Raw genomic sequence first — 21,126 nt, forward strand, 5'->3', positions numbered from 1 at the left:
TAGATAAGTCCCTTTAACATTTCATATAATAAGAGCTTGGTGATGATGAACTCCTTTAACTTGACCTTATTTGGGAAGCACTTTACCTGCCCTTCCATTCTAAATGAAAGCTTTGCTGGATAGAGTAATCTTGGATGTAGGTCCTTGCCTTCATGACTTTGAATAATTCTTTCCAGCTCCTTCTTGTCTGTAAGGTCTCTTTTGAGAAATCAGCTGACAGTCTTATGGGAACTCCTCTGTAGGTAACTTTCTCCTTTCCTCTTGCTGCTTTTAAGGTCCTCTCCTTATCTTTAATCTTGGGTAACTTAATGATGATGTGCCTTAGTGTGTGCTTCCTTGGGTCCAACTTGTTTGGTATTCTCTGAGCTTCCTGGACTTCCTAGAAGTCTATTTCCTTTGCCAGATTATGGAAGTTTTCCCTCATTATTTGTTCAAATAAGTTTTCAATTTCTTGTTGTTGTTTCTTCTCCTTCTGGCACCCCTATAATTCAGATATTGGAACGTTTAAAATTGTCCCAGAGGTTCCTAAGCTTCTCTTCATTTTTCTTAATTCTTGTATCTTCATTCTGTTCCAGTTGGATGTTTATTTCTTCCTTTTGTTCCAGATTGTTGCTTTGAGTCCTGGTTTCCTTCCTGTCACTGTTGGTTCTCTGAATATTTTGCTTTATTTCACTTTGGGTATCTTTCATTTGTTCTTTCATCTTTTGACCAAGCTCAATCAGTTCTTGGAGCATTTTGATTACCAGGGCTTTCAACTCTCCATCAGATAGGTTGGCTATCTCCTCATCACTTAGCTCTCTTTCTGGAGTTTTGCTCCATTCTTTCATTTGGGCCGTATTTCTTTGTCTCAGCACACCTGTTAAGTAGTAAGGGTTCGGGGCCTTTGGTATTCACTCAGGCAGGGCATCACTCCTGGCTGCACTGCAGCACTGCTTGTGGGGGAGGAGCCAGAAAGGGAACAGTGAAGCTCACCTGCTTGCTTCTAGGCCACTTTCCAATGACCTCTCACGTGAGACTGGGAGTTTCTCCCACCACGGCAACCCCCACCATAGTCCACAGTCAGCTCTGAGTCTCAGTTTCCCATCAGTCAGCCCCACTCACACAGTCCACTGTCTTGCCACAGGTTCTCTCCATCTGCCCATTTTACTGGTCTGGTTGGTATAGTTGACTGTAATTGGTCTAGTCGACTTTAATTCCTTGGTTGTCAGAGTTTCGTGCAATTTGATTTTCTGGTACTTCTGGTTGTTTATGGATTTTAGATTGGTCGTTATCCTCCTTTTGGTTGTACAAGGAAGCAAAGGGTTTGTTCCTACCATGGAGTTTCCAGGACTCCATGTTCTATTATTAAAGAAGAATATATGAATGCAAGCATATCCTCATCCAAAAAGTCCAGAAGAGAGAGAAGTGAGAGGAGACTTAAAAAGAAGGGATTGAGACAAAAAATGAGATTAATTGAGGAGAAATCCTAAAATCAGTACAAGTGGTATATGTGGGTCTAATTCATATAAAAATAGTTGCTGAAATTGACTCAGAGAAATGGAAAGCTTAATAGAAATGCCTGGATAAAGTGATTAAAGTGTTACAATTTTTTTAAAGTGCCAGGTCCAGATAGTCTTCCAAATGACTCCTGCAAATTCAGTGGGGAAAAAAGAACACTAAACACTTCAGTTGACATTGATCTAAAACATTTCTTATAAAAGTTCTTTGCTTTCTGTACTTTTAAAAGTACCTTTGGTTCCACTTTGACAATAATACAGTAAAACTTCTCTCAAATGATTTATATGGGGAGAGTAATGAGATCTATAATTCACTTTCTAACTGACCAAAAACTGAGTTCAAGCAATCAGAACAGAATTTCCACAAACCCTCTTGCTCATAAACCCACCCATCTGACTGCGTCTGGGCCCCACATTCTCTCTGCCTGCTCTGTACACAGACTCCTCCTGTCACAGAAAAGGGCATCACCCCACTTGCACCTGAGGTCACAATCCTTTGTGCCCCTCAAGGACACTGTCTTAAAGATTCTTTTACTTCTCTCCTAGATCAACAATTTTTCTAATTTTACTGGATCATTTTTATCATCATAAAAACCTGCCCTTTCATATATGTTATACACGTATGAGGGGGGAGACCCAAAAAATGGAATTTATTTATAAAGAATTGTATATTTATTCCTACATGTTTGAACTTCAGTCACCTTCAAAGTACTCTCCATTTGATGCGATACACCTGTGGAGACCTTTTTCCCACATCAAAACAGTTTTGAACTCATCAATTTTGATGCCTTTTAGTGCTTCTGCTGTTTTTTCTTTTACCTCTTACACATCAGCAAAACATTTCCCTGTGATGACATTTTTCTTCTGAGGGAAACCAAAATAAGCTGCTTGGGGAGAAATCAGGTGAATAGGGAGGGTGAGGCATGGGGGTTATGCCGGTTTTAGTCAAAAACTGCCAAACACTCCATGCAAGTGTGGGCAGGTGTGCTCATAAATCACCCACCATGAAATGGCCAAACACACTGAGTCTTCAGAAAAAATTTACTGAAGCTGAGTGCACCGTCTCACAACATCACCAACTGGTGCACCGATACCAATGGGTTCCTAGAACCCTCTCCTAGCGGGGAAGCCTAAACTACAAGGCTTCCAGGGGCCTGCCCTTTAGAAGACAATTGCAGGGTTTTGGGGTGTCCCCCCTCATACGTATATGTCTGTACACACAAACACATCTTGATTTTTCTCATCCACCACAATTTTATCTTCCTCCTTCTCTTTACAGCATAACTGTCTAAACAGTGTTCTCTTTCTCTCTTCCCATTCTCCCTTGGAGCACTAGGTTCCAACACGTCACGGAAGTTACTCCAGTGAAGTCACCAGTGGCCTGCATTTCTAAAGCCAATAGTCAATTCTCAGCTCTCATTGCATTTAATGGGTTAAACACATATGACACAGTTGATCACTGTCTCCTCTTTGAAACAGTTTTTTTACTTGGCTTTTAGAATACAACACAGCCTGCTTTTCTCCTACGTTTCTTTATCTCTGATTATTTCTCAGAGGGCTTTTTTTTTTTTTGGAGTTCTTCCTCACCTCTACCACCTGCAAATGCTGGCGTGCCTTGGACTTATGAGATGTGATCAAAATGGTCTCCTTAAATATAATATGTACAGAGTGATGGCTCCCAAATTTGTACATCTCGTCCAGGCATCCTTCCTGAACTCCACATGATCTCCAGCTACCAACCTGACATTTCTATTTGTGTGTCTGTAAGTTATCTCAAACTTAAGATTAGCAAAATTGAACTCCTGGTATTTCTCACCCACCTCAAACCCAATTCTCCTATAGTTTTCTTTATCTCAGTTAATGGCAGCTCCATCTTTCCAATTGCTTAGGGCAAAAACTTGGTGTCATTCTTGCCTCCCCTACTCTTAGAAACCATCTCTGAGCTGTCAGCAAATCCCATCAGTTTCAGCTTCCAAATATATCAAGATCCAACTAAGTCTTCACCTTCACTGCCACCATCTCAGTGAAAACCATCATCACCCTTTGGGGCTGAGAACAGCCCACTACTGGACTTTCTGCTTCTGCTCTTGTCTTTCTTTAGTCCATTCTCAACATGGCACTGTAACGATGCCATTAAAATGTTAAATCATATCACATCGCTTCTCTGCTCAAAACCCACCGATGGCCTTCCACCTCATGTAAAGAAGGAATAAAAGTTCTTACAAAACCCTCTCTCCCCAGCTCCCATTCCCTATAATTTCTCTCTGAGCTCATCTTCAACTCTCCTGCCCTTCACTCCTGTAGCTGCTCCTCAAACATACCAGACACAATCCGACTTCAAGGACACTGGACTTGTTGCTCCCCATGTCAGAAATGCCCTTTACCCAGATATCCTCCTGGTCAAAAAAGACATTAAAGTCCTGGCCAGGTGGCTGAGTCTGTTGAGGTGTCATCCTGTGCACCAAAGGGTTTCTGGTTCTATTCCAGATTGGGGCACATACCTAGGTTGAGGGTTTGATCCCCAGTCAGGGAGTGTGCAGGAGGCAGCCAATAGGTATTTCTCTCTCACATCCCTCCCTCTCTCTCTCTCTGTAACCAATGGATGCATCCTTGGGTGAGGAGTTTTTTTTTTAAGTGAGTAAAGATGAAAAATAAATTCCCCTTCTTCAGCTCTTTACTCAAATACCACTTTCTCAGAAAGGCCTCTTATAGCCTCCCTAATCTAAAATTTCACCCAACTACCAGGAATCCTGACACGTATTATCTCCTAATTCTGCTTTATTTCTCCTCCTTTGCGCTTAGCACTATCTAATATCCCAATATTACCTATTTGTAATTTTATTCTGTCTCCCTCAGTGGAATGTAAGTTGCATAGATTTCTATCTGGTTTGTTCATTACTATAACCTCCAGCACTTAGAGCACTGCCTGGCACATAGTATAATTAATGGAATAAATGATTGAATGGGACATGTGTTGTTTTGTTAACATCTTTGTTCATTTGTTTTAATTAATAAGAAAATCCTTTAATTGGTAGATCAAGTTTTGTGTGTGAGTGTGGCTTTTAAAATATATATTTAAATACATTAAACACTGATCTGGTTTACACTGTGAACTGGCTCAAAAACATTTTTTAGATAATATACAAAGTGCCAATTTTATCTCTACTCCTATACAAATCAACACATATTCTTAATTTGTGCCATAATTAAGAATTATGGGGATTTTTTTTCTAAAGCAAAAGTTACCCCATTGTAAATTAACAAGCTTCATTCTTTTGAACAGAGTGGTATCCTGGGAGGTTTATTAATTTTTTTTAAATGCATACCTGAACTTCTTTGTTCCTCACTCATCATATTCAAGGCACAGTGCTAAACTTGGTTACCACTCACAGAGTGAGATTTAAGCCCTTATCATATCGTGACAAAGCTATTGTAATATTCTTCTAAGTGACCAGGTCACTTAGAGACCAGGTCACCTGGTCTCTTCCTAAACATACGTTTTACTCTCAAATCAGTATTACTAACACAGATTTCTGCTTATATTATTTTGTGCTCAAAAATCTTTCTAGCTCCAATGGGCATGCTGTGCTTACCACCTCATTGCTTTTCCTTATAACATTCCTGAATCTGAAAGGTTTATTTAGAACCCATATCTAGTCTGAAGCAGTGGTGTGATCAGCAGAGGATATGGTGTTATTATTGGTCCCTGAGACTCAAGCTCTAAATTTCCATGTTTAGAAATAAATATTTTTCCTTTTTCTATACCCACATTATGGGTTTACAGGGAGTTCATATTCACCTAAATACTCCAGATCTTATTTATGTGACCTTCCATCAAGCTGAGTTCACATGTTCTTAGTATGGTTTGTGAACTAAATGCAATCCTGCACATTTGGCCCTCTTAAAATTACTACTTTTCTTTTTGAAGCCGTGTGTCTCTTGATTATGCCATCTTCTCCCTACTTCTACTGCCATTATAGTAGCCCTTGTTGCCTTAAACTCCTGGGAAACAAGCAGAGAGAAGGGAAGAGAGGAAGCAAGAGAGGGGAGAAAGTATTATACCTCATATCTGAAACAATGCCCAGTCCCCTCTTTTTCCCCTCTTTTTCAAAACCATTTTCTATATAGCTAGGAAAAAATAATTCTAAAATCAAATCTGATGATCGTGTCCTTCCCAAGATAAAACTTCCTCAGTGACACTCTATTACCTTCATGGTGACCTCAACACTTTTGTAATTCATTTCCCACCCCATCTCCAGTCTCATTCCTCAGTGTTCACAGCTTGCCCTCTCTGTCTCTGCCTTTTGCACACACCTTTCACTGGCTCGAGGGCGTCAGTCCCCAGATTTTCTTTCTGGTCAACTGTAGTTCCTTCTTCAGGACTCAGCTCTGGCACTTCTTCCTCTAGGAAGCTTGTGGCCCCAAGAGTAAAATGTGCAGGTGCCCTGCTCTCAGTCCTAGTGTTATTTGAAGCTCATACACTGGTTTAGAATTACCTGCTTGCTCTGTTTTCTCCCCATCCCTACACTTTGATCTGTTCGTGAATGAGTGTGTCTTTCATCTCTGTTACTCCAGTGCTAAGAACGATGCCTGGTGTTGGTGTCAGTTTATCTTGCATATAAAATTATTCCTGATTTTTTTCTTGTTCATCCAAGAAGAGACTCGAGCAAGATCAAAATGAACATGATAGAATTAGATTTATACAAAACTGGGATTTCAATCTTTTAATTAATATTGAAACTTTGCCTCACATTGTCATTACAATACAAGCTGTGTGAAGTGTGAGTGTCAAAGCTATTAATGAGATCATTTTAATCTACCCTCACCATAAAACTGAAAATAATATAGATAGAAATAACCCATCGTAAATGGGGACTCTCTGAGACCCAGTTCCTTGGTGCCAACTGCACAGAAAAACAAGCACAATGGTCCCGGGAAACTGAAGACAATTAGGTCCTGATTAAATTGCCTTCCTGAGACAAATGAATGCCTCAGAGACAACTGAGCATTGTCCTTAGTCGTGGCCATCTTGAATGTTAACAATGAGGGGAAGAATTGTTTTCCTGGGAGGGAGCTACATAATTTCTGAAAGATCTCTGATGACTTCTAGCGCCTTCTTTTCTGACATAATTTAAGTATATATTTATTCATTGATAGTCTTTCAAGGGCCCATCTAGTTGAAAATCTGTGATCATTAAATCCCAATATTCTTAAAATAATGAAGGGCTCCTCTTTCTACAGCCTTAACTTGACTTTCCCAATCACTAAATTAATCAAATGAAATTACTCTATTTGCCACTTTAGTCCCTAGGCTACGTCAGCAAGCGCACAGGTGCATTGTGTGTTTCTGAGCAAATCTAAAAGTAGGTTGCTCATCAGAAACACAACTGTAGTCACACTTTCCTTATGGTACCTAGGTAATTATCAATTGATTAATCTGTATAGTTTAATGATTTGGATCCCTACTTCTCTAAAGATGCAGCAGACGGTTTTAAAGTCTAAGATAACTGAGACTTCATTACTGTTGCAAAATCGAACTCATTTTAAGTGGTTGAACCCCACTGGGGAGTGCTGACATGAATAATTACCATTACACACAATCTATCAAAATGAGTAGTTCCATTGCCTTTAGTGATGTTAACATCTTCAAATGTGAATTACATGTATATCTCTAATTAAGATTAGTGCATCCTTCAAACTTTCTGATTTTTCTCCCTTCTGTGATAGCATAACTTACTACATGTATTTGCATTTGTGAGAGTTACTAGGTAATGTTTGCGGCAGGCAATGGATGAATGTGTTTGCTGAGAGCCCAGGCTTGTACTATCTGATTCCTAAAACAAACAAACAAACAAACAAACAAAAAACTATGGTACATGCCACATTTCAATTTAGTTCCTTCTCATTTTAAATGTGTTTTGAGTACCTTCCATGAGTTTATCATAATGTAGTAGTTTGTGTATCCAACTTGAAAAATTATATTAAAGACAGGGAAGTAACCTGGGAACAGCCTTGATTGAAAAAACTTGCCCTGGCTTGGTGTGGCTTGGTGGATTGAGTGCTGGCCTTTGAACCAAGGGGTTGCCAGTTTGATTCGCAGTCAAGGCACATGCCTGGGTTGCAGGCCAGTTCTCATGTGGCGGGGCATGCAAGAGGCAACCACACATTAATGTTTCTCTCCCTCTCTTTATCCTTCCCTTCCCCTCTCTCTAAAAATAGATAAAATCTTTTTAAAAGCAGTATAACATTTTTAAAAAACCTGAATGACACTAAAAAGTGCTCCCATTTTGGAATGTTTGCTTTATGTCAGAAGGTGTGATATGTGCTTTATGTGCATGATTTCCAACTCTTCTAATGGAGGAAGGATTATCTTCCCCATTTTGCTGATTATGAAACTGAAGGTCAGAGTTCAGTAAGGTGTCCATGGACAATGCTAGCAAGTTGATTTATTGTGGATTGCCATTCTGACCTGTGTTTGGATATCTCATTGTTTTAATTTGCATTTCTCTGATGATGAGTGGCATTGAGCATCTTTTCATATGTCTATTTGCCATCTGTATGTTCTCTCTGGAGAAGTGTCTATTCAGGTCCTTCCACTTGAATTTTTGGGTTTTTTTAATGTGGTACTGAGTTTTATAAATTTTGGATATAAACCCTTTATCAGATGTATTGACGAATAGGTACTCCCATGCTGTAGGTTATTTTTATTTTGTTGATGGTTTCCTTCGCTGTGCAAAAACCTTTTAGTTTTATGTAGTCCCATTCATTTGTTTTTTGTTTCCCTTGCCTGAGGCAATATATCACGTAACATATTACTACGAGCGATATCTGAGAATTTACTGCCTATGATTTCTTCTAGGATTTTTATGGTTTGGGGCTAACATTTAAGTCTTTCATCCATTTGAATTTATTCTTGCGTGTGGCATAAGAAGGTGGTCTAGTTTCATTTTTCTGCATGTATCTGTCCGACTTCCCCAACACTATCTATTGAATAAACTGTCTTTAGCACATTGTATGTCCACGCTTCCTCTGTCAAATATTAATTGACTATAAAGGTGGGGGTCTATTTCTAGGCTTTCTATTCTATTGCATTGATCTCTGTTTTTATGCCAATACCATGGTGTTTTTATTACTATGGCCTTAGATTACAGTTTGACTAAGTAGCGTGATTCCTCCAACTTTGTTCTTTTTTCTTAGACCACTGTTGCTATGTGGGGTCTTTTAATTATCAGTGGGATGTTTTCTCAATTTCCTTTTCTGATAATTCATTATTGGTGTATAAAAATGCAACTGATTTTTGCCTATTAATTTCTTATCCTGCTACTTTGATGAATCCATTTATCAGTTTCAGTAGTTTCTACATGGAATCTTTAGGGTTCTCTCTGTACAGTATCATGTCAACTGCAGATAATGACAGTTTTACTTCTTCCTTTCCAATATGAATGCCTTTAATTTCCTCTTCTTGCTTGATTGCTGTGGCTAGGACTTCCACTACTCTGTTGGAAAAGAGTAGTGAAAGTGGACATCCCTGCCTTTCCCCCTATCTGAAAGGAGATGCTTGTAGATTTTGCCTGTTGAGTATGATGTTGGTTGTAGGTTTGTCATATATGGCCCTTATTGTGAGCAGGTATGTTTCCTCCACTCCCCACTTTGCTGACATTTTTTTTATCATAAACGGGTGCTACATTTCATCAAATGCTATTTCTGCATCTATTGATGGGATCATGTCATTTTTATCCTTCATTTTATGTGGCATGTCATATTAATTGATTTGCAGATATTGTACCAAGCTTGCATCCCAGGAATAAGTCCCACTTGATCATGGTGTATGATCTTTTCAATGTGTTACTGGATTTGGTTTGCTAATATGTTTTTTGAAGATTTTTTGCTCTATGTTCATCAGGGATACTAGCTTAAATTCTTTTTTCTTTGCAGTGTCTTAATCTGCTTTTAGTATTAGGATAATGCTGGCCTGGCAAAATGAGCTTGGGAGTATTCCCTCCTCTTGAGTTCTTTGGAATAGTCCTGACTGGCTTCTGGCCCTTGAGTTCACACTCAGCACAGTGGCCTCTACCCCATGATCATCAACACACTTACTAAAAGGGCTTAAAAAAAAAGATCACTAATCTACCTGGAATTTCCCTTTCAAATAATTAAAATGCTATTTCAGATAAAAACAAACAAAAATATGTGAGTGGACACATAAAAGGCACCTATCGTAAGATTCCATTCATTGGAATAGGTAAAGGAACAGAGACAGAATTCAAACACAGGCGTGTCTGATGCCAAAGTGGGGGCTTGTATTCCGACACAAGGTCATACTTAAGAGCACAGAGGTGCCACAGATTTACATGTTACGTACTACTGTCTACTCTTCCCAGACCCAAGAAAGACATGGACTCTGACCAAGCATTTTCCTGTCCCACCCATATCAAAATATGCATGTCCTGACAGTGGTTCACAGGGTTAGGAATCAGTATAACATTCAGTTAAATTTCTTAATTTTCCTTCCTTTGACTTCTGGCAGAAGCTCCATCTAGTGCCAGAGCCAATTGTTTTTCTCTAATGACTTAAGGGGCGGGTAGCCTGAGGCTCCATGGAGAACTGCAAACCTATTTATCATCTTTTCCTTTGTTCCATGGATGATAGCCTACATACAGCTTTAACTGGCCTCATGAGGACAGATGTGTTGATTGTTTCCACTCTACCAAGAAAAAACACTGATAACAAGATTTGGCTATTATCTAGACTCGTGAATGTAATTTTTAAGCAATTATAAAAGTATATGTATACTTACCAAAATCTATTCCTCACACACAAAAAATACTTATTGAGCTGATTGAGTTACAATCAAATGTAGTGAGCAGTACACATGAGACATGTTAAAGATGCCGAGAAACACCCTAGCTTGGAAAATAAATAACAGTTTCCAGCAGAAAACAATTAACACCACCCTTAACTAAGAATAAAGAAATTTGGAGTAAGACCAAGAGCCAAGCATTTAACCTGAGTGTTTAGAGCCTGAGGGTTGAGGTTTCATTGGCTCTGTGAGATAGGACCCCTCTCCTAGAAAGATTCCAGCTTATTAATTCCTGAAAAAAATGATAGGCAAAGCCTTTAAAAAAAACATTAGAGGTTTTTTTCTGTGACAGAAAAGCAAAAATAAACACAGCTTCCTGTCTCTGGCTTTACTTCTTTTTCATACTTTTTGCGCTTGTTCCTCTTTGCCAGGTTTCTAGCCAATACCACTTTCAGAGGCCTCAGTGGTTCCATCAAAGTAAAAGGTTCCTCTATCATCAGTTCGGACAACAACTTTTTCATCTGGAATCTGCAACATGACCCCATGGGAAAGCCAATGTGGACCCGCTTGGGCAGCTGGCAGGAGGGAAAGGTTGTTGTGGACTACGGAATATGGCCGGAGCAGGCCCAGAGGCACAAAACCCACTTCCAACACCCAAGTAAGCTGCATTTGAGAGTGGTTACCCTGATCGAGCATCCATTTGTCTTCACACGGGAGGTAGATGATGAAGGCTTGTGCCCTGCTGGCCAACTCTGCCTAGACCCCATGACTAATGACTCTTCCATATTGGACGACCTTTTTAGTAGCCTCCATAGCGGTAATGATACAGTGCCCATCGAACTCAAGAAATGCTGCTATGGATATTGCATTGATCTGTTGGAAAAGCTAGCAGAAGACATGAACTTTGACTTTGACCTCTATATTGTTGGGGATGGAAAATATGGGGCCTGGAAAAATGGGCACTGGACTGGACTGGTGGGTGATCTCCTGAGTGGGTCAGCCCACATGGCAGTCACTTCCTTCAGCATCAATACTGCACGAAGCCAGGTGATAGATTTCACCAGTCCTTTTTTCTCCACCAGCTTGGGCATCTTAGTGAAGACCCGAGACACAGCAGCTCCCATTGGAGCCTTCATGTGGCCACTCCACTGGACATTGTGGCTAGGGATTTTTGTGGCTTTGCACATCACTGCCATATTCCTCACTCTGTATGAATGGAAGAGCCCCTTTGGTCTGACCCCCAAAGGGCGGAATAGGAGTAAAGTCTTCTCCTTCTCTTCAGCTTTGAATGTGTGTTATGCCCTCTTGTTTGGTAGAACAGCAGCAATCAAACCCCCAAAATGCTGGACTGGAAGGTTTCTAATGAACCTTTGGGCCATATTCTGTATGTTTTGCCTTTCTACATATACAGCAAACTTGGCAGCTGTCATGGTGGGTGAGAAGATCTATGAAGAGCTTTCTGGAATACACGACCCTAAGGTAATGCTTGTTTTTTACTCTAGCTCTCTTTGCTGTTTGTTATAACTCCATATGTTGTGTCTTATGTTATGTATGTCTATGTTCTTTCATCTAATGCAAAATATACTCTAAGCCATCTATAGGGACTAGTCCAAAAATCTGTTTTCTTGTTGAATTAAACATTTTTTGCTGTATTAAATGAAACAAAAAGAGTGAAGAGTTTCAGGGGGTGTTTGTTCCAAAGAAAGTCTTTCTGGTAGAAACATGAGCACAATTTTTTCTTGTGTTATTTGACTGGCAGAATGGCTATCAGGGAATAGTTTACAAAGTATATTCACCCAAAGCAGATTTCATTATGAATTGATTAATTCCTTGGGGAAACAAAGAGTGAGATCCATATTTTAAATAGTAAAGAATCTTTTTTCCACTATTAAAAATAGTTAAATGAAAAGAACTACCATTTTATCATAAGCTCCCAAAGTCAGACACTGGAGAACTCAATGGGTGTAGAAGAAGAGGTGCTGGACTAACTAAGGTGGCAGGATTAGCTGAGAGTAGAGCAACCTTAACAGAGTAAGGAAAGCTGTATAGCTGGTTACCTTGGGTTTGGGGGAGGTCACCAACAGTTCTAGTACAGTTGTCCAAGGACATTTAAGAAAACCGTATCTAATCCAGGCTGCCTTTCATATCCTAGATATTTAATCCTACAGATAGAAGGAAGGAAGGAGGTGGAGTTCAGGCAAACAGGTAAAGCAGTGGTGAGTTTCACAAATCAGAACCAAAGATTGCCCAAATTAAGTCACGATGGCATGCATGAGAAACATGAAGCAATGACTTTAGGGGTTTAAAAAGAAAACCATAAAGATAAACCATACACAGCAGTTAAACAATTTTTTTAAGTAAAAGAAACAATCATTCTATTCTCCACTCTACCAAAATAGAAAGGTGAAATTATAAATCTAACCCAGCCCACAAGATGAGGTGAGTAGAATTGGACAAAGTCAACTTTCTGTTATAGCTCTCAAGTTCTTAAACAAGTGAGATAAGCCTAAATCTAAACCATTTTTAATCTGAAAAAACAAATGAATTTCCCCTAAGTTTCCTCCCCACAAAAAAAAAAATATATATATATATATATATATATATATATATATATATATATATATATATATATAATCTTCCCTAGTGATGTTTCTATGTCAAAGTCTCTCACAGGTTTTCTTTTTTCATACAAAGATACCCAAACTATTTGACAAAACAATACTTGACTTAAAAAGTGAGATTTGTGATTTGAATTTATACACAGTTCATAAGTGACTTGAATCCTTTCTACATATGTATCTGTAATCACGATTATCGGATAGCTTGCAATGAATATAATAGCTCCTTTTCTCTTCTTGATTACAATGGTTTAGCATGATGGCCATACATTTAACACATTTTATTTACATTTAATAAAGCTGTTAAGAGTTAAAAATATGAATAATCTCCATTTCAGAGCTGAGATTCACTTGCTCAGCCAATTAGTTAGAATCTGGAATAAAATTTAAAGCAAAAGGCTGAGCAGGACAGACCAGTTTATGATTCACTACATGTTGCAGTAGCCAAGGCAGACTGGAATCCTTTTTTTTTTCTAATGGGTCAGAGGGAAGAAATAAGCTTGTTGCTGGCTGCTCTTATAGATAATCCCAAGAGAAAAGGACTGGCCTGCTGTGCAAATGATATCCAGGACAATGGTTCTATCCTCACTCAACTATTTTTGCCAGAATAATTTATTTTACACTAAAAGTAATACATGTAGCTACTCATGGCCTCCCACTGACTCTTCTGGGAAGCAAGCTCCATGCTTCAAAGCAGATGGGCCCTTAAAGCGTGAGACATGAGGGAAAGAACTTATGAGTGATGTATTTGATAGAGATTATATGGGTATTTCTCTGGCATAAAACTAGCACTATTCATTACTGGCCATGCAGAAAATAGAGTGAAGTAGATAGACGGAAACAAGCACCCATTGGCTCATCATCCAAGGTCATTTTCCTTTAACATTATGAGATGACTGACAGGTGATAGAAAATGCAGTATTATTTTTATCCAACAAGGTCTTCGCCTGGGCCTCTGATCTATGATGTAGACCTGGGCATTCTTAGAACCTTCTAGCCATTGACATCCATTCTGCTGAGATGTAAGAAAAGATTTAAAATATCACTTCATAAATTGTAAAGTACATTGAAAAAGAAAACTTTACCTCCCCCTTGGAGTTGAATTGGCCCAGTTAAAGGGATATATGTGCATCTCAGATGAGCTATTTGCTGATTTTAATGGACTTTCCAGTTCTTCTTTTCCAGCTTCTCACATAAAATGTTTCCTTTACCCCTGTTCTCTAAAATATTTTTTTAATGTTAGCTCCTTAGAGAAAATAGGAGGCTAGTGTCATTTTCATACAGGCAAATTATGGTGCAGCTTTAGAAAAACAGTCCCAGTGAACATTAAAGAAAATATTAAAAATTAAATAGACCTACTGTGAAGGCAAGAGCAAAGTTTAACCAGAAATATTAAAGTAAAGGACATTCACAGAACCCTAGCTGGATGTAAGCATTTCCCCAAATAATAAAGACCTCCTTTATCATTCTTCATATAACAGCATGTGGTTGCCTCATATAACATATGAACTCATATAATAAAAGCTGACCTTGAAGGACAGTGGAATGCCAGAACTCGGAGGCAGACAGATCCTGAAAATGGAGTTTGAGGGAGGGAAAGAAAACTGAGCTACATCAAACCATTTTTTCATTCTCAGCAACTTCTGTCCCAGGTACCTTGCTAGGTGGCAGGCTATTAAGTAGTGACCAAAACAGACACTATTCTTGCAACATGGAGTTTGGTGGGAAAGAGAGACATTTATCAAGGGAGCACATAAATCAGCTAATGAATTAAATCATGGTAACTTTACAATCAAGGAAAATTACACGGAATCAGAGAGCCTCACAGGAAACGTGATCTGCCTGGAGAATCAGAGAACCAACCTCACCCAGACCCCTCCCCCTGAGGAAAATCAATGGAGCTGAGATCTGAAGGATGTAAATGAGCTCATGGGAGTTGGGGGCATTAGGAGAGCATAGTCTCAGGGTGACCAAGCAGCCAGCCTGTGCGGAAGCCCTGAGACAAGAGGAAGAGGGGTGTAATTGCGAGCACCCCAACATGAGTTAAGAGATGGGAAAGAGAAAAAGAATAAGACAAGTTAAAGAGTAATGGATTTTGATCACCAGACATTCTAGGGGAAAAAACTTCTCAAAACAAGAAAAATCCAAGAAACGCCATAGTCTAAGGAGACCTGCACTCCCTGTGGGCCCCATGTACTTCCAGATTGAAAACATATGTGAGAAATGTTCATTCACTCTTGCAACAAAAATTCATACTCAGGAAAGCGCCCTCTATAGGAATTGCATTAAAAATGATGTTCAATGTACAGACATACAGTTTGCATAAAAAATGAATGCGCCGATGTTTACACATATCTTGTCAACATGCTAAACACCATTAAGTTGGTGAGTTGTATGGTATGAGAGTTACATCTCAATAAAGCTGTTTTAATAATAAGCAAACAAACTACCATGTTACCACATTGGAAGACCCACTATTTAAACATGTCAAATTTTCCTTAGTTTATAGATCTAAAGCAAGTCTAATCAAAGTCCCAAGGGATGTTTTTGTTTTGCTTAATCTCCTAAAAATAATATATTAAAGTTAATATTAAAAATAGAAGCTTCAAGAGATTTGATATTGAAAACCTAATAGTAGTAAAAACAACAGAAAAGCGAGGTAATACTCACTGACCACTGCCAAGTGGCAGACACTGTTGTAAATGACGTTAATATAGAATATCCTCTCTTTAAGCGGTCATGGAAATTAAAATAGTCCAAATGAAGCAACTTATATAAAAATAATTAAAAGTCTTATCAGATTTTAATACCAATATTAATTATATTTATCTTGAACAATTAGCTCTCCTTCATTCTCTTTCTCGTCGTTAATGTGAATTGATAAATGGCAAGATTCTTTCTGAGCTAGCATTTGGAGATCTCAGAGGCAAATGTTTTGCCTACTAATAGCACATTTATTGTCACTGCAGTACGCATTTTAAGCATCATTCCTGGTTTCACGTTGTTTCCTTTTTCTATTTCTTCCTATTTTAATTTACGCTATCTTGCATTTGGTGACCTGTAAGCTGCCATAAATCCTTTCAGCAAGAGAACAACATATACATTAAATACATTAACATTGAGTAGTAAATAAAAGTATCCAATAGCAATTCAGAAAAAGAAAGAAAAATTGACCAAGAAATTAAAACATGTTAAGTCCTACTTGTAATCAAAGAAATTCTAACTGAAACAGTAATGAAATGATATTCTTACCTATCAAATTAGGACTCTTTACCTGATTGTTCTCCACCCTGATGGATGCACATTTAGACTGGCACCAGCACACACTGCTAGTAGGAGGGTAAGTAGGTACCATATCATCATAAATCAATGTGGCCATTTGAATCCAGAGCCTTAAAAGGGTTCATGCCCTGTCACCCTTGACTTCCACTTCTAGGAATCTGTCCAAGGGAAATAATATATGAACAACCATTTATTGAGAAGATTCACTACTGTCATACTCAAAATAGCAAAGACTTGAAAACCAAGTAAATATCCAACAGTAGCACAACTAATACTTTATAACGTTCCAATGTGCTACTAAAAACGTAGCCAGCAGAGATGATTTTGAAGAGTTTTAAATATCAAAAAATCAAAACATCACACAAAGTAAGAAGTTAGGATACAAAAGCATATCCTACATTTCCAGTCTCAGAATATTCATGTGTACATGTTATGAAGAGAAATGACAAGAAGGAAATATCACCCAATGTTAATAGTGTTCACATCCAAGCACTGTATACAGGAAATATGTATTGTATTACTTTTCCTCCATATTTTCTGTAATGTCCACAAACTATTTATGTAATGACAGAGTACATCATGGGCCAAGTAAGAATGAGAATAACTGAGGCATGAGACAGTAGTCACAACACAACAATGTTCACTCCGCAAGCTCCGCTGCAGTCTGCAGCCTTTCACGTCCAGGAAGGGTGAGTTCCCCAGGGAACAGCACTCCCATCCTAATAAGATGTTTGCATCTTAAAGAAGCCATGCTTTCCATAGAGACTCTCTGTAGCAAATGTTCATTCCCAATCAGTTTATCCCTTTCATGGGATGTAACATGATCTGAAATTGTCATGGCATCTATTTGTTTACTTGTTAATTGCCCCTTTGTGTTTTGCTCATCACTGGATCCACACAGTGTTGGTCGAACAGTAAATATTCTTAAATGTTGTTCAATTAATAAGTGGATGAAAAATGGCAGCAACAGTGTCATAGGGGTATAACCTTCTGCAGGGATTACTTTGATAGCAATGCTTTTGATAAGACCTTTTATAACCATTCTCATACTAGATGCTGTGGAATAAATAGAAGGAAAGCTCCAATAAGGGGTGCTATACTATCATACAGAGAGCAAAGTCTCAGTGTTGGACTGACCTATATTTAATGTATGCCTCAACCAGAGGTTGGTTATGTGAAGTTTAGCAAGCTACTTGCCATGGCCTCTGTGTCCTTATTTGAGAGGATTCCAGAAAATGATGGGTGAAATATCTAACCGAAGTTCTGATTCCATTCACCACTCAACTATAAACTTCATGAGGGTGGAGACCAGATCTATCTCATGCACTTGTATCCCTAGAATCTGAGCATATGGCAACCACTCACTTAGGTAAATGTTGGGTAAATAATGGACTTGGTCCTGAGGCCAAGCTGAGGTGTCCTGTGGGATAGAGGCAGAGGGAAGAAGCACCTTTCACTTGAAATTGGACAGTGCACCCAAGTGGGTTCCAAATTATATCCAAGAGTGACCAGGAGTGTCTGAGCCTTGAGACTGATGTAATCATATTATTAAAGCAAAGAAAACCTAAGACCATGATGCTCCTCTCTGACCAACGGTCAGAGGTGCAGGATCCTTGAGACAGATGTTACTGCCCACGTGGTTCTCAGTCCCCAGAGGCAGAGTGCGGAGTCAGGTCAGAAGCACTTAATGGTTCAGTAAGGATGAGACACATTGCACATGACAAGTGTGAGGAGGTGAAAGTGTGCATTCCCCTTCTGTCCTGAATGTTCTTCAAGGAACTTCAGGAAAACCATCAAGACTTAGCTCATTCAGGTTGATAAATGGAAAACTGAACAAATGAGCATGTGATCTGTTTATTTCCTCATCTACATCCAAAACAATTTTGAGATGGTTCTTAATAGAATTTTTAAAATAACTGCAGCTTTATTACTTTCAAATAGATACACTAATTCATACTAACTGCAGTGAAGTGTTTTCAATTAGACACCCTGCTGGGTTTGCTTTAATGAATGTCTAAGTTCACTTTCTTCATTTGAATACAAACAGAGATTGTGCCAAAAATTTCCCCCACTTTTCTCTTAAAGTAGGGGAAAATAGGCTTATAACTTTGTTTACATTATTAACCTGCTTAGCAAGCACTATCTTTATAAATGGGTACTTTCTATACCAATGAATATGTCATAGATATCTTTAAATATTCACATATATCTTACATATTTATAACCAATTATCCAATAGACATGTCTATGGACTGTATGTTCACACCGATTTACATTATTTTAGAAGTTAATGCAGGTTAATGGAGTTACTCACTTGTAATTTGGGAGAACAAAGTTACTCCAGGCCAACTCTTGGACATAATGTGGAAACCATCTGGCTACACCTTTCACTGCAAGTGAAAGGTGCCCCCACCCTCTGCCTCTATTTTTCTGGACTCATCTTGGCCACCTCTGCATGGCCTCACATCCATTCAAACCATTCAAAACCATTCCCACACTAGATGCTATGGAATAAATACAAAGAGAGCCCCAGTAGGGGGCAATGTACTGTAATACAAAGGGCAAAGTACTGGCATTGGACAGACAGAAATTTGATGCAATTTAGATTCAATGGTTTGCCCATGAAGAATCTCATTTTTCTGCTCTGTAAATATCTATGTGTGTCTGAAGAAATTGCAGACAACCCCCGAAGAGGCTCTTTTTTACATCTAAAATACATATTTTAGCTCCATACACATTATGATTTAAGGTGAATGTTGGATTTTTATGATTGAGCCTCACCTTGACATTTTGATCCTTAATTAGATCAGGAGCTATCATGATCTCACCGCCGCTGAATCCACTGGCAAGTCTGAAGGCTGAGCAGTGTGTTCAGCTCTGTTATTAACTCAGTCTGGGAAATTCAGTCTGTTATTAACTCAGTTAGGGCTCAGTTTTCCCAACTGGTACTGCACACAAGCCTCCTCTAGCCAATTACAGATATATATATATATATATATATATATATATATATATATATATATATATATATAGAAGTTATTCATAATTTAAGTTCAGAAAGACATTTTGTCAGAATCCATGAATACTTTCCAAACTCAAGAAACACACTTTCCATGGCATTTTATCAGGAAGCTGCTGCCTAAAAAATGCCACATGATGGAAAATTTTAACCATGCCAACCCAAACACGACTTACCTATGCTTCCCTAAATTATATTTGAACTAGAGTTTATTCCCATACATGATTTGAAGACATAAAATTAATGGAGGTAAATCTATTGGCAAATAAGAATGTCAATGAATGTAGATATATAAATATGTATATCTCCTATATTTTATATTTAAAATGATGATCATTCAGTATCCTGAGGTTCTATATAAACTATGTAACTTCATAAGACCATAGATATAATTTCAATAACAGGAACCAAAAGTATCAATGTTAATAAATAATAATAATAGCATTTATTGGCTACCTTCTATGTTTGAGGAACTATGCTAACTGCTTTATATAAATTTTTCTCATTTAAGCTTTACTGTATCCATACCCACAAAAACACAGGGCTAAAAGGAATTGTGTAACTTGTCCAAGGCCACATAGCTAATCAATAGTAGAGATAGTTTTCATGCCCAACAATATCTGACTGTAAATTATTTTATATTCAGTGTTTTATTTATACATGCAGTAAGAATGTCCTCCACAGTCTGATTTATTCCAGCCAGTCCTGGCCTCACCCTTGGACTTTGCCTGACAAAGCTGCTCACACACAAAGATGATTCAAGGGCAGAGATGATGGCTGAGGCTGTGACACCTGAACCTGTGTACACACCGTAGATGGCTGAGTATGGAATGAGGAAGTGAGAGAGACACAGACTAACGGCCACCCACCCTCACCAGCGTCATCACTACTACCCTATGTGGGGAAGTGTTGCAGTAAAATACACCCTCTGGGTACTTCAGAAACTAAGAAAAAGGAATGATTTATCAGCATATCGTCTCCATCCACCCTCACTGTGGCACAGTGTCCCAGTCTCAGGTGATGTCCTGCTCCCTTGCCCCCACTCTCTGTGAAAGGGCAGCTTCTCCTGGCTTGCATTAGAAACCTCCAGATGAAGCTGTAGTGTCTGAGTATGAACTGGTACTAACTCATCTCCCCAAAGCTAAATCCCTCAAGCTGTTACTCCAGTCCACCTTCAGCACCACCCAGCTCATGTACATTTTGTTAAAAGAGAACAGAAACAAAATCAGTCTCCACTCATCAAGATACTGTTTATCCTATGGAGAGCTAGAAATAATCCATAACCCCTAAGTTAAGGTTGGTTAAAGTAGGATACATTTCTTCATTCAACTATTATGCTGCTATTAGAGGAAAAATGAACTAGATGTGTATTATTGAAAAAGAGTATACAAGATATGTATATTAAATAAAATAGTCTGTGGCACAATTCCACTAACATTTTTGGTCTTCCTGAATTGGCAGTCATGTGAGGGGTTGCTCACCAATACAATACAGTGATATCAGGGCTCCCCCCGAATCTTTCTTCTTGCAACAGGTCCTGAAATTCTCCCGATGGCCATTTCTTTGTATTAAAAAATTTCCCTCCAGAAGACTCCTATATGTACTGCATATGTTTAAAGATAAAACAAACATTCCCTGAAAGAGGCTCAACTTCTGTTCATTTTCTCTATGGGTTATTAATTTAGACTAGATGATTCTGCTCACAGAGAAAACAAGGTCAGGACCACCAGACAGTTTCATGAATTTTAGGGGCAAGTTACCAGCTATCACATTTGATGAAGAAGAGACTGAAAGAGGAGACATCTTGCAGAGCTTTCTGCCAAGATTCAGACTCCTCTCACTCTCTGCTTCTCACAGCTGAGGCCACTTCTCCCCCACATTCAGACACAGCCCTCTTCCTTACCTTTCCCT

General features: G+C 38.7%; 1 protein-coding gene across 1 annotated transcript in view; it reads left to right on the forward strand.

Moving 5' to 3' along the window:
• GRIN3A (glutamate ionotropic receptor NMDA type subunit 3A) overlaps nucleotides 1–21,126 on the forward strand; it is a 152,988-nt gene that overhangs the window by 56,725 nt on the left and 75,137 nt on the right. The window contains exon 3 of the mRNA XM_037139390.2: nucleotides 10,728–11,775. Within this exon, the coding sequence (XP_036995285.2) occupies nucleotides 10,728–11,775 (1,048 nt within the window). The remainder of the gene's footprint in view (nucleotides 1–10,727; nucleotides 11,776–21,126) is intronic.

The sequence above is a fragment of the Artibeus jamaicensis genome, unplaced genomic scaffold (genome assembly GCF_021234435.1).
Source record: "Artibeus jamaicensis isolate MK-2021 breed Jamaican fruit bat unplaced genomic scaffold, CSHL_Jam_final scaffold_1964, whole genome shotgun sequence".
Classification (NCBI taxonomy): domain Eukaryota; kingdom Metazoa; phylum Chordata; class Mammalia; order Chiroptera; family Phyllostomidae; genus Artibeus; species Artibeus jamaicensis.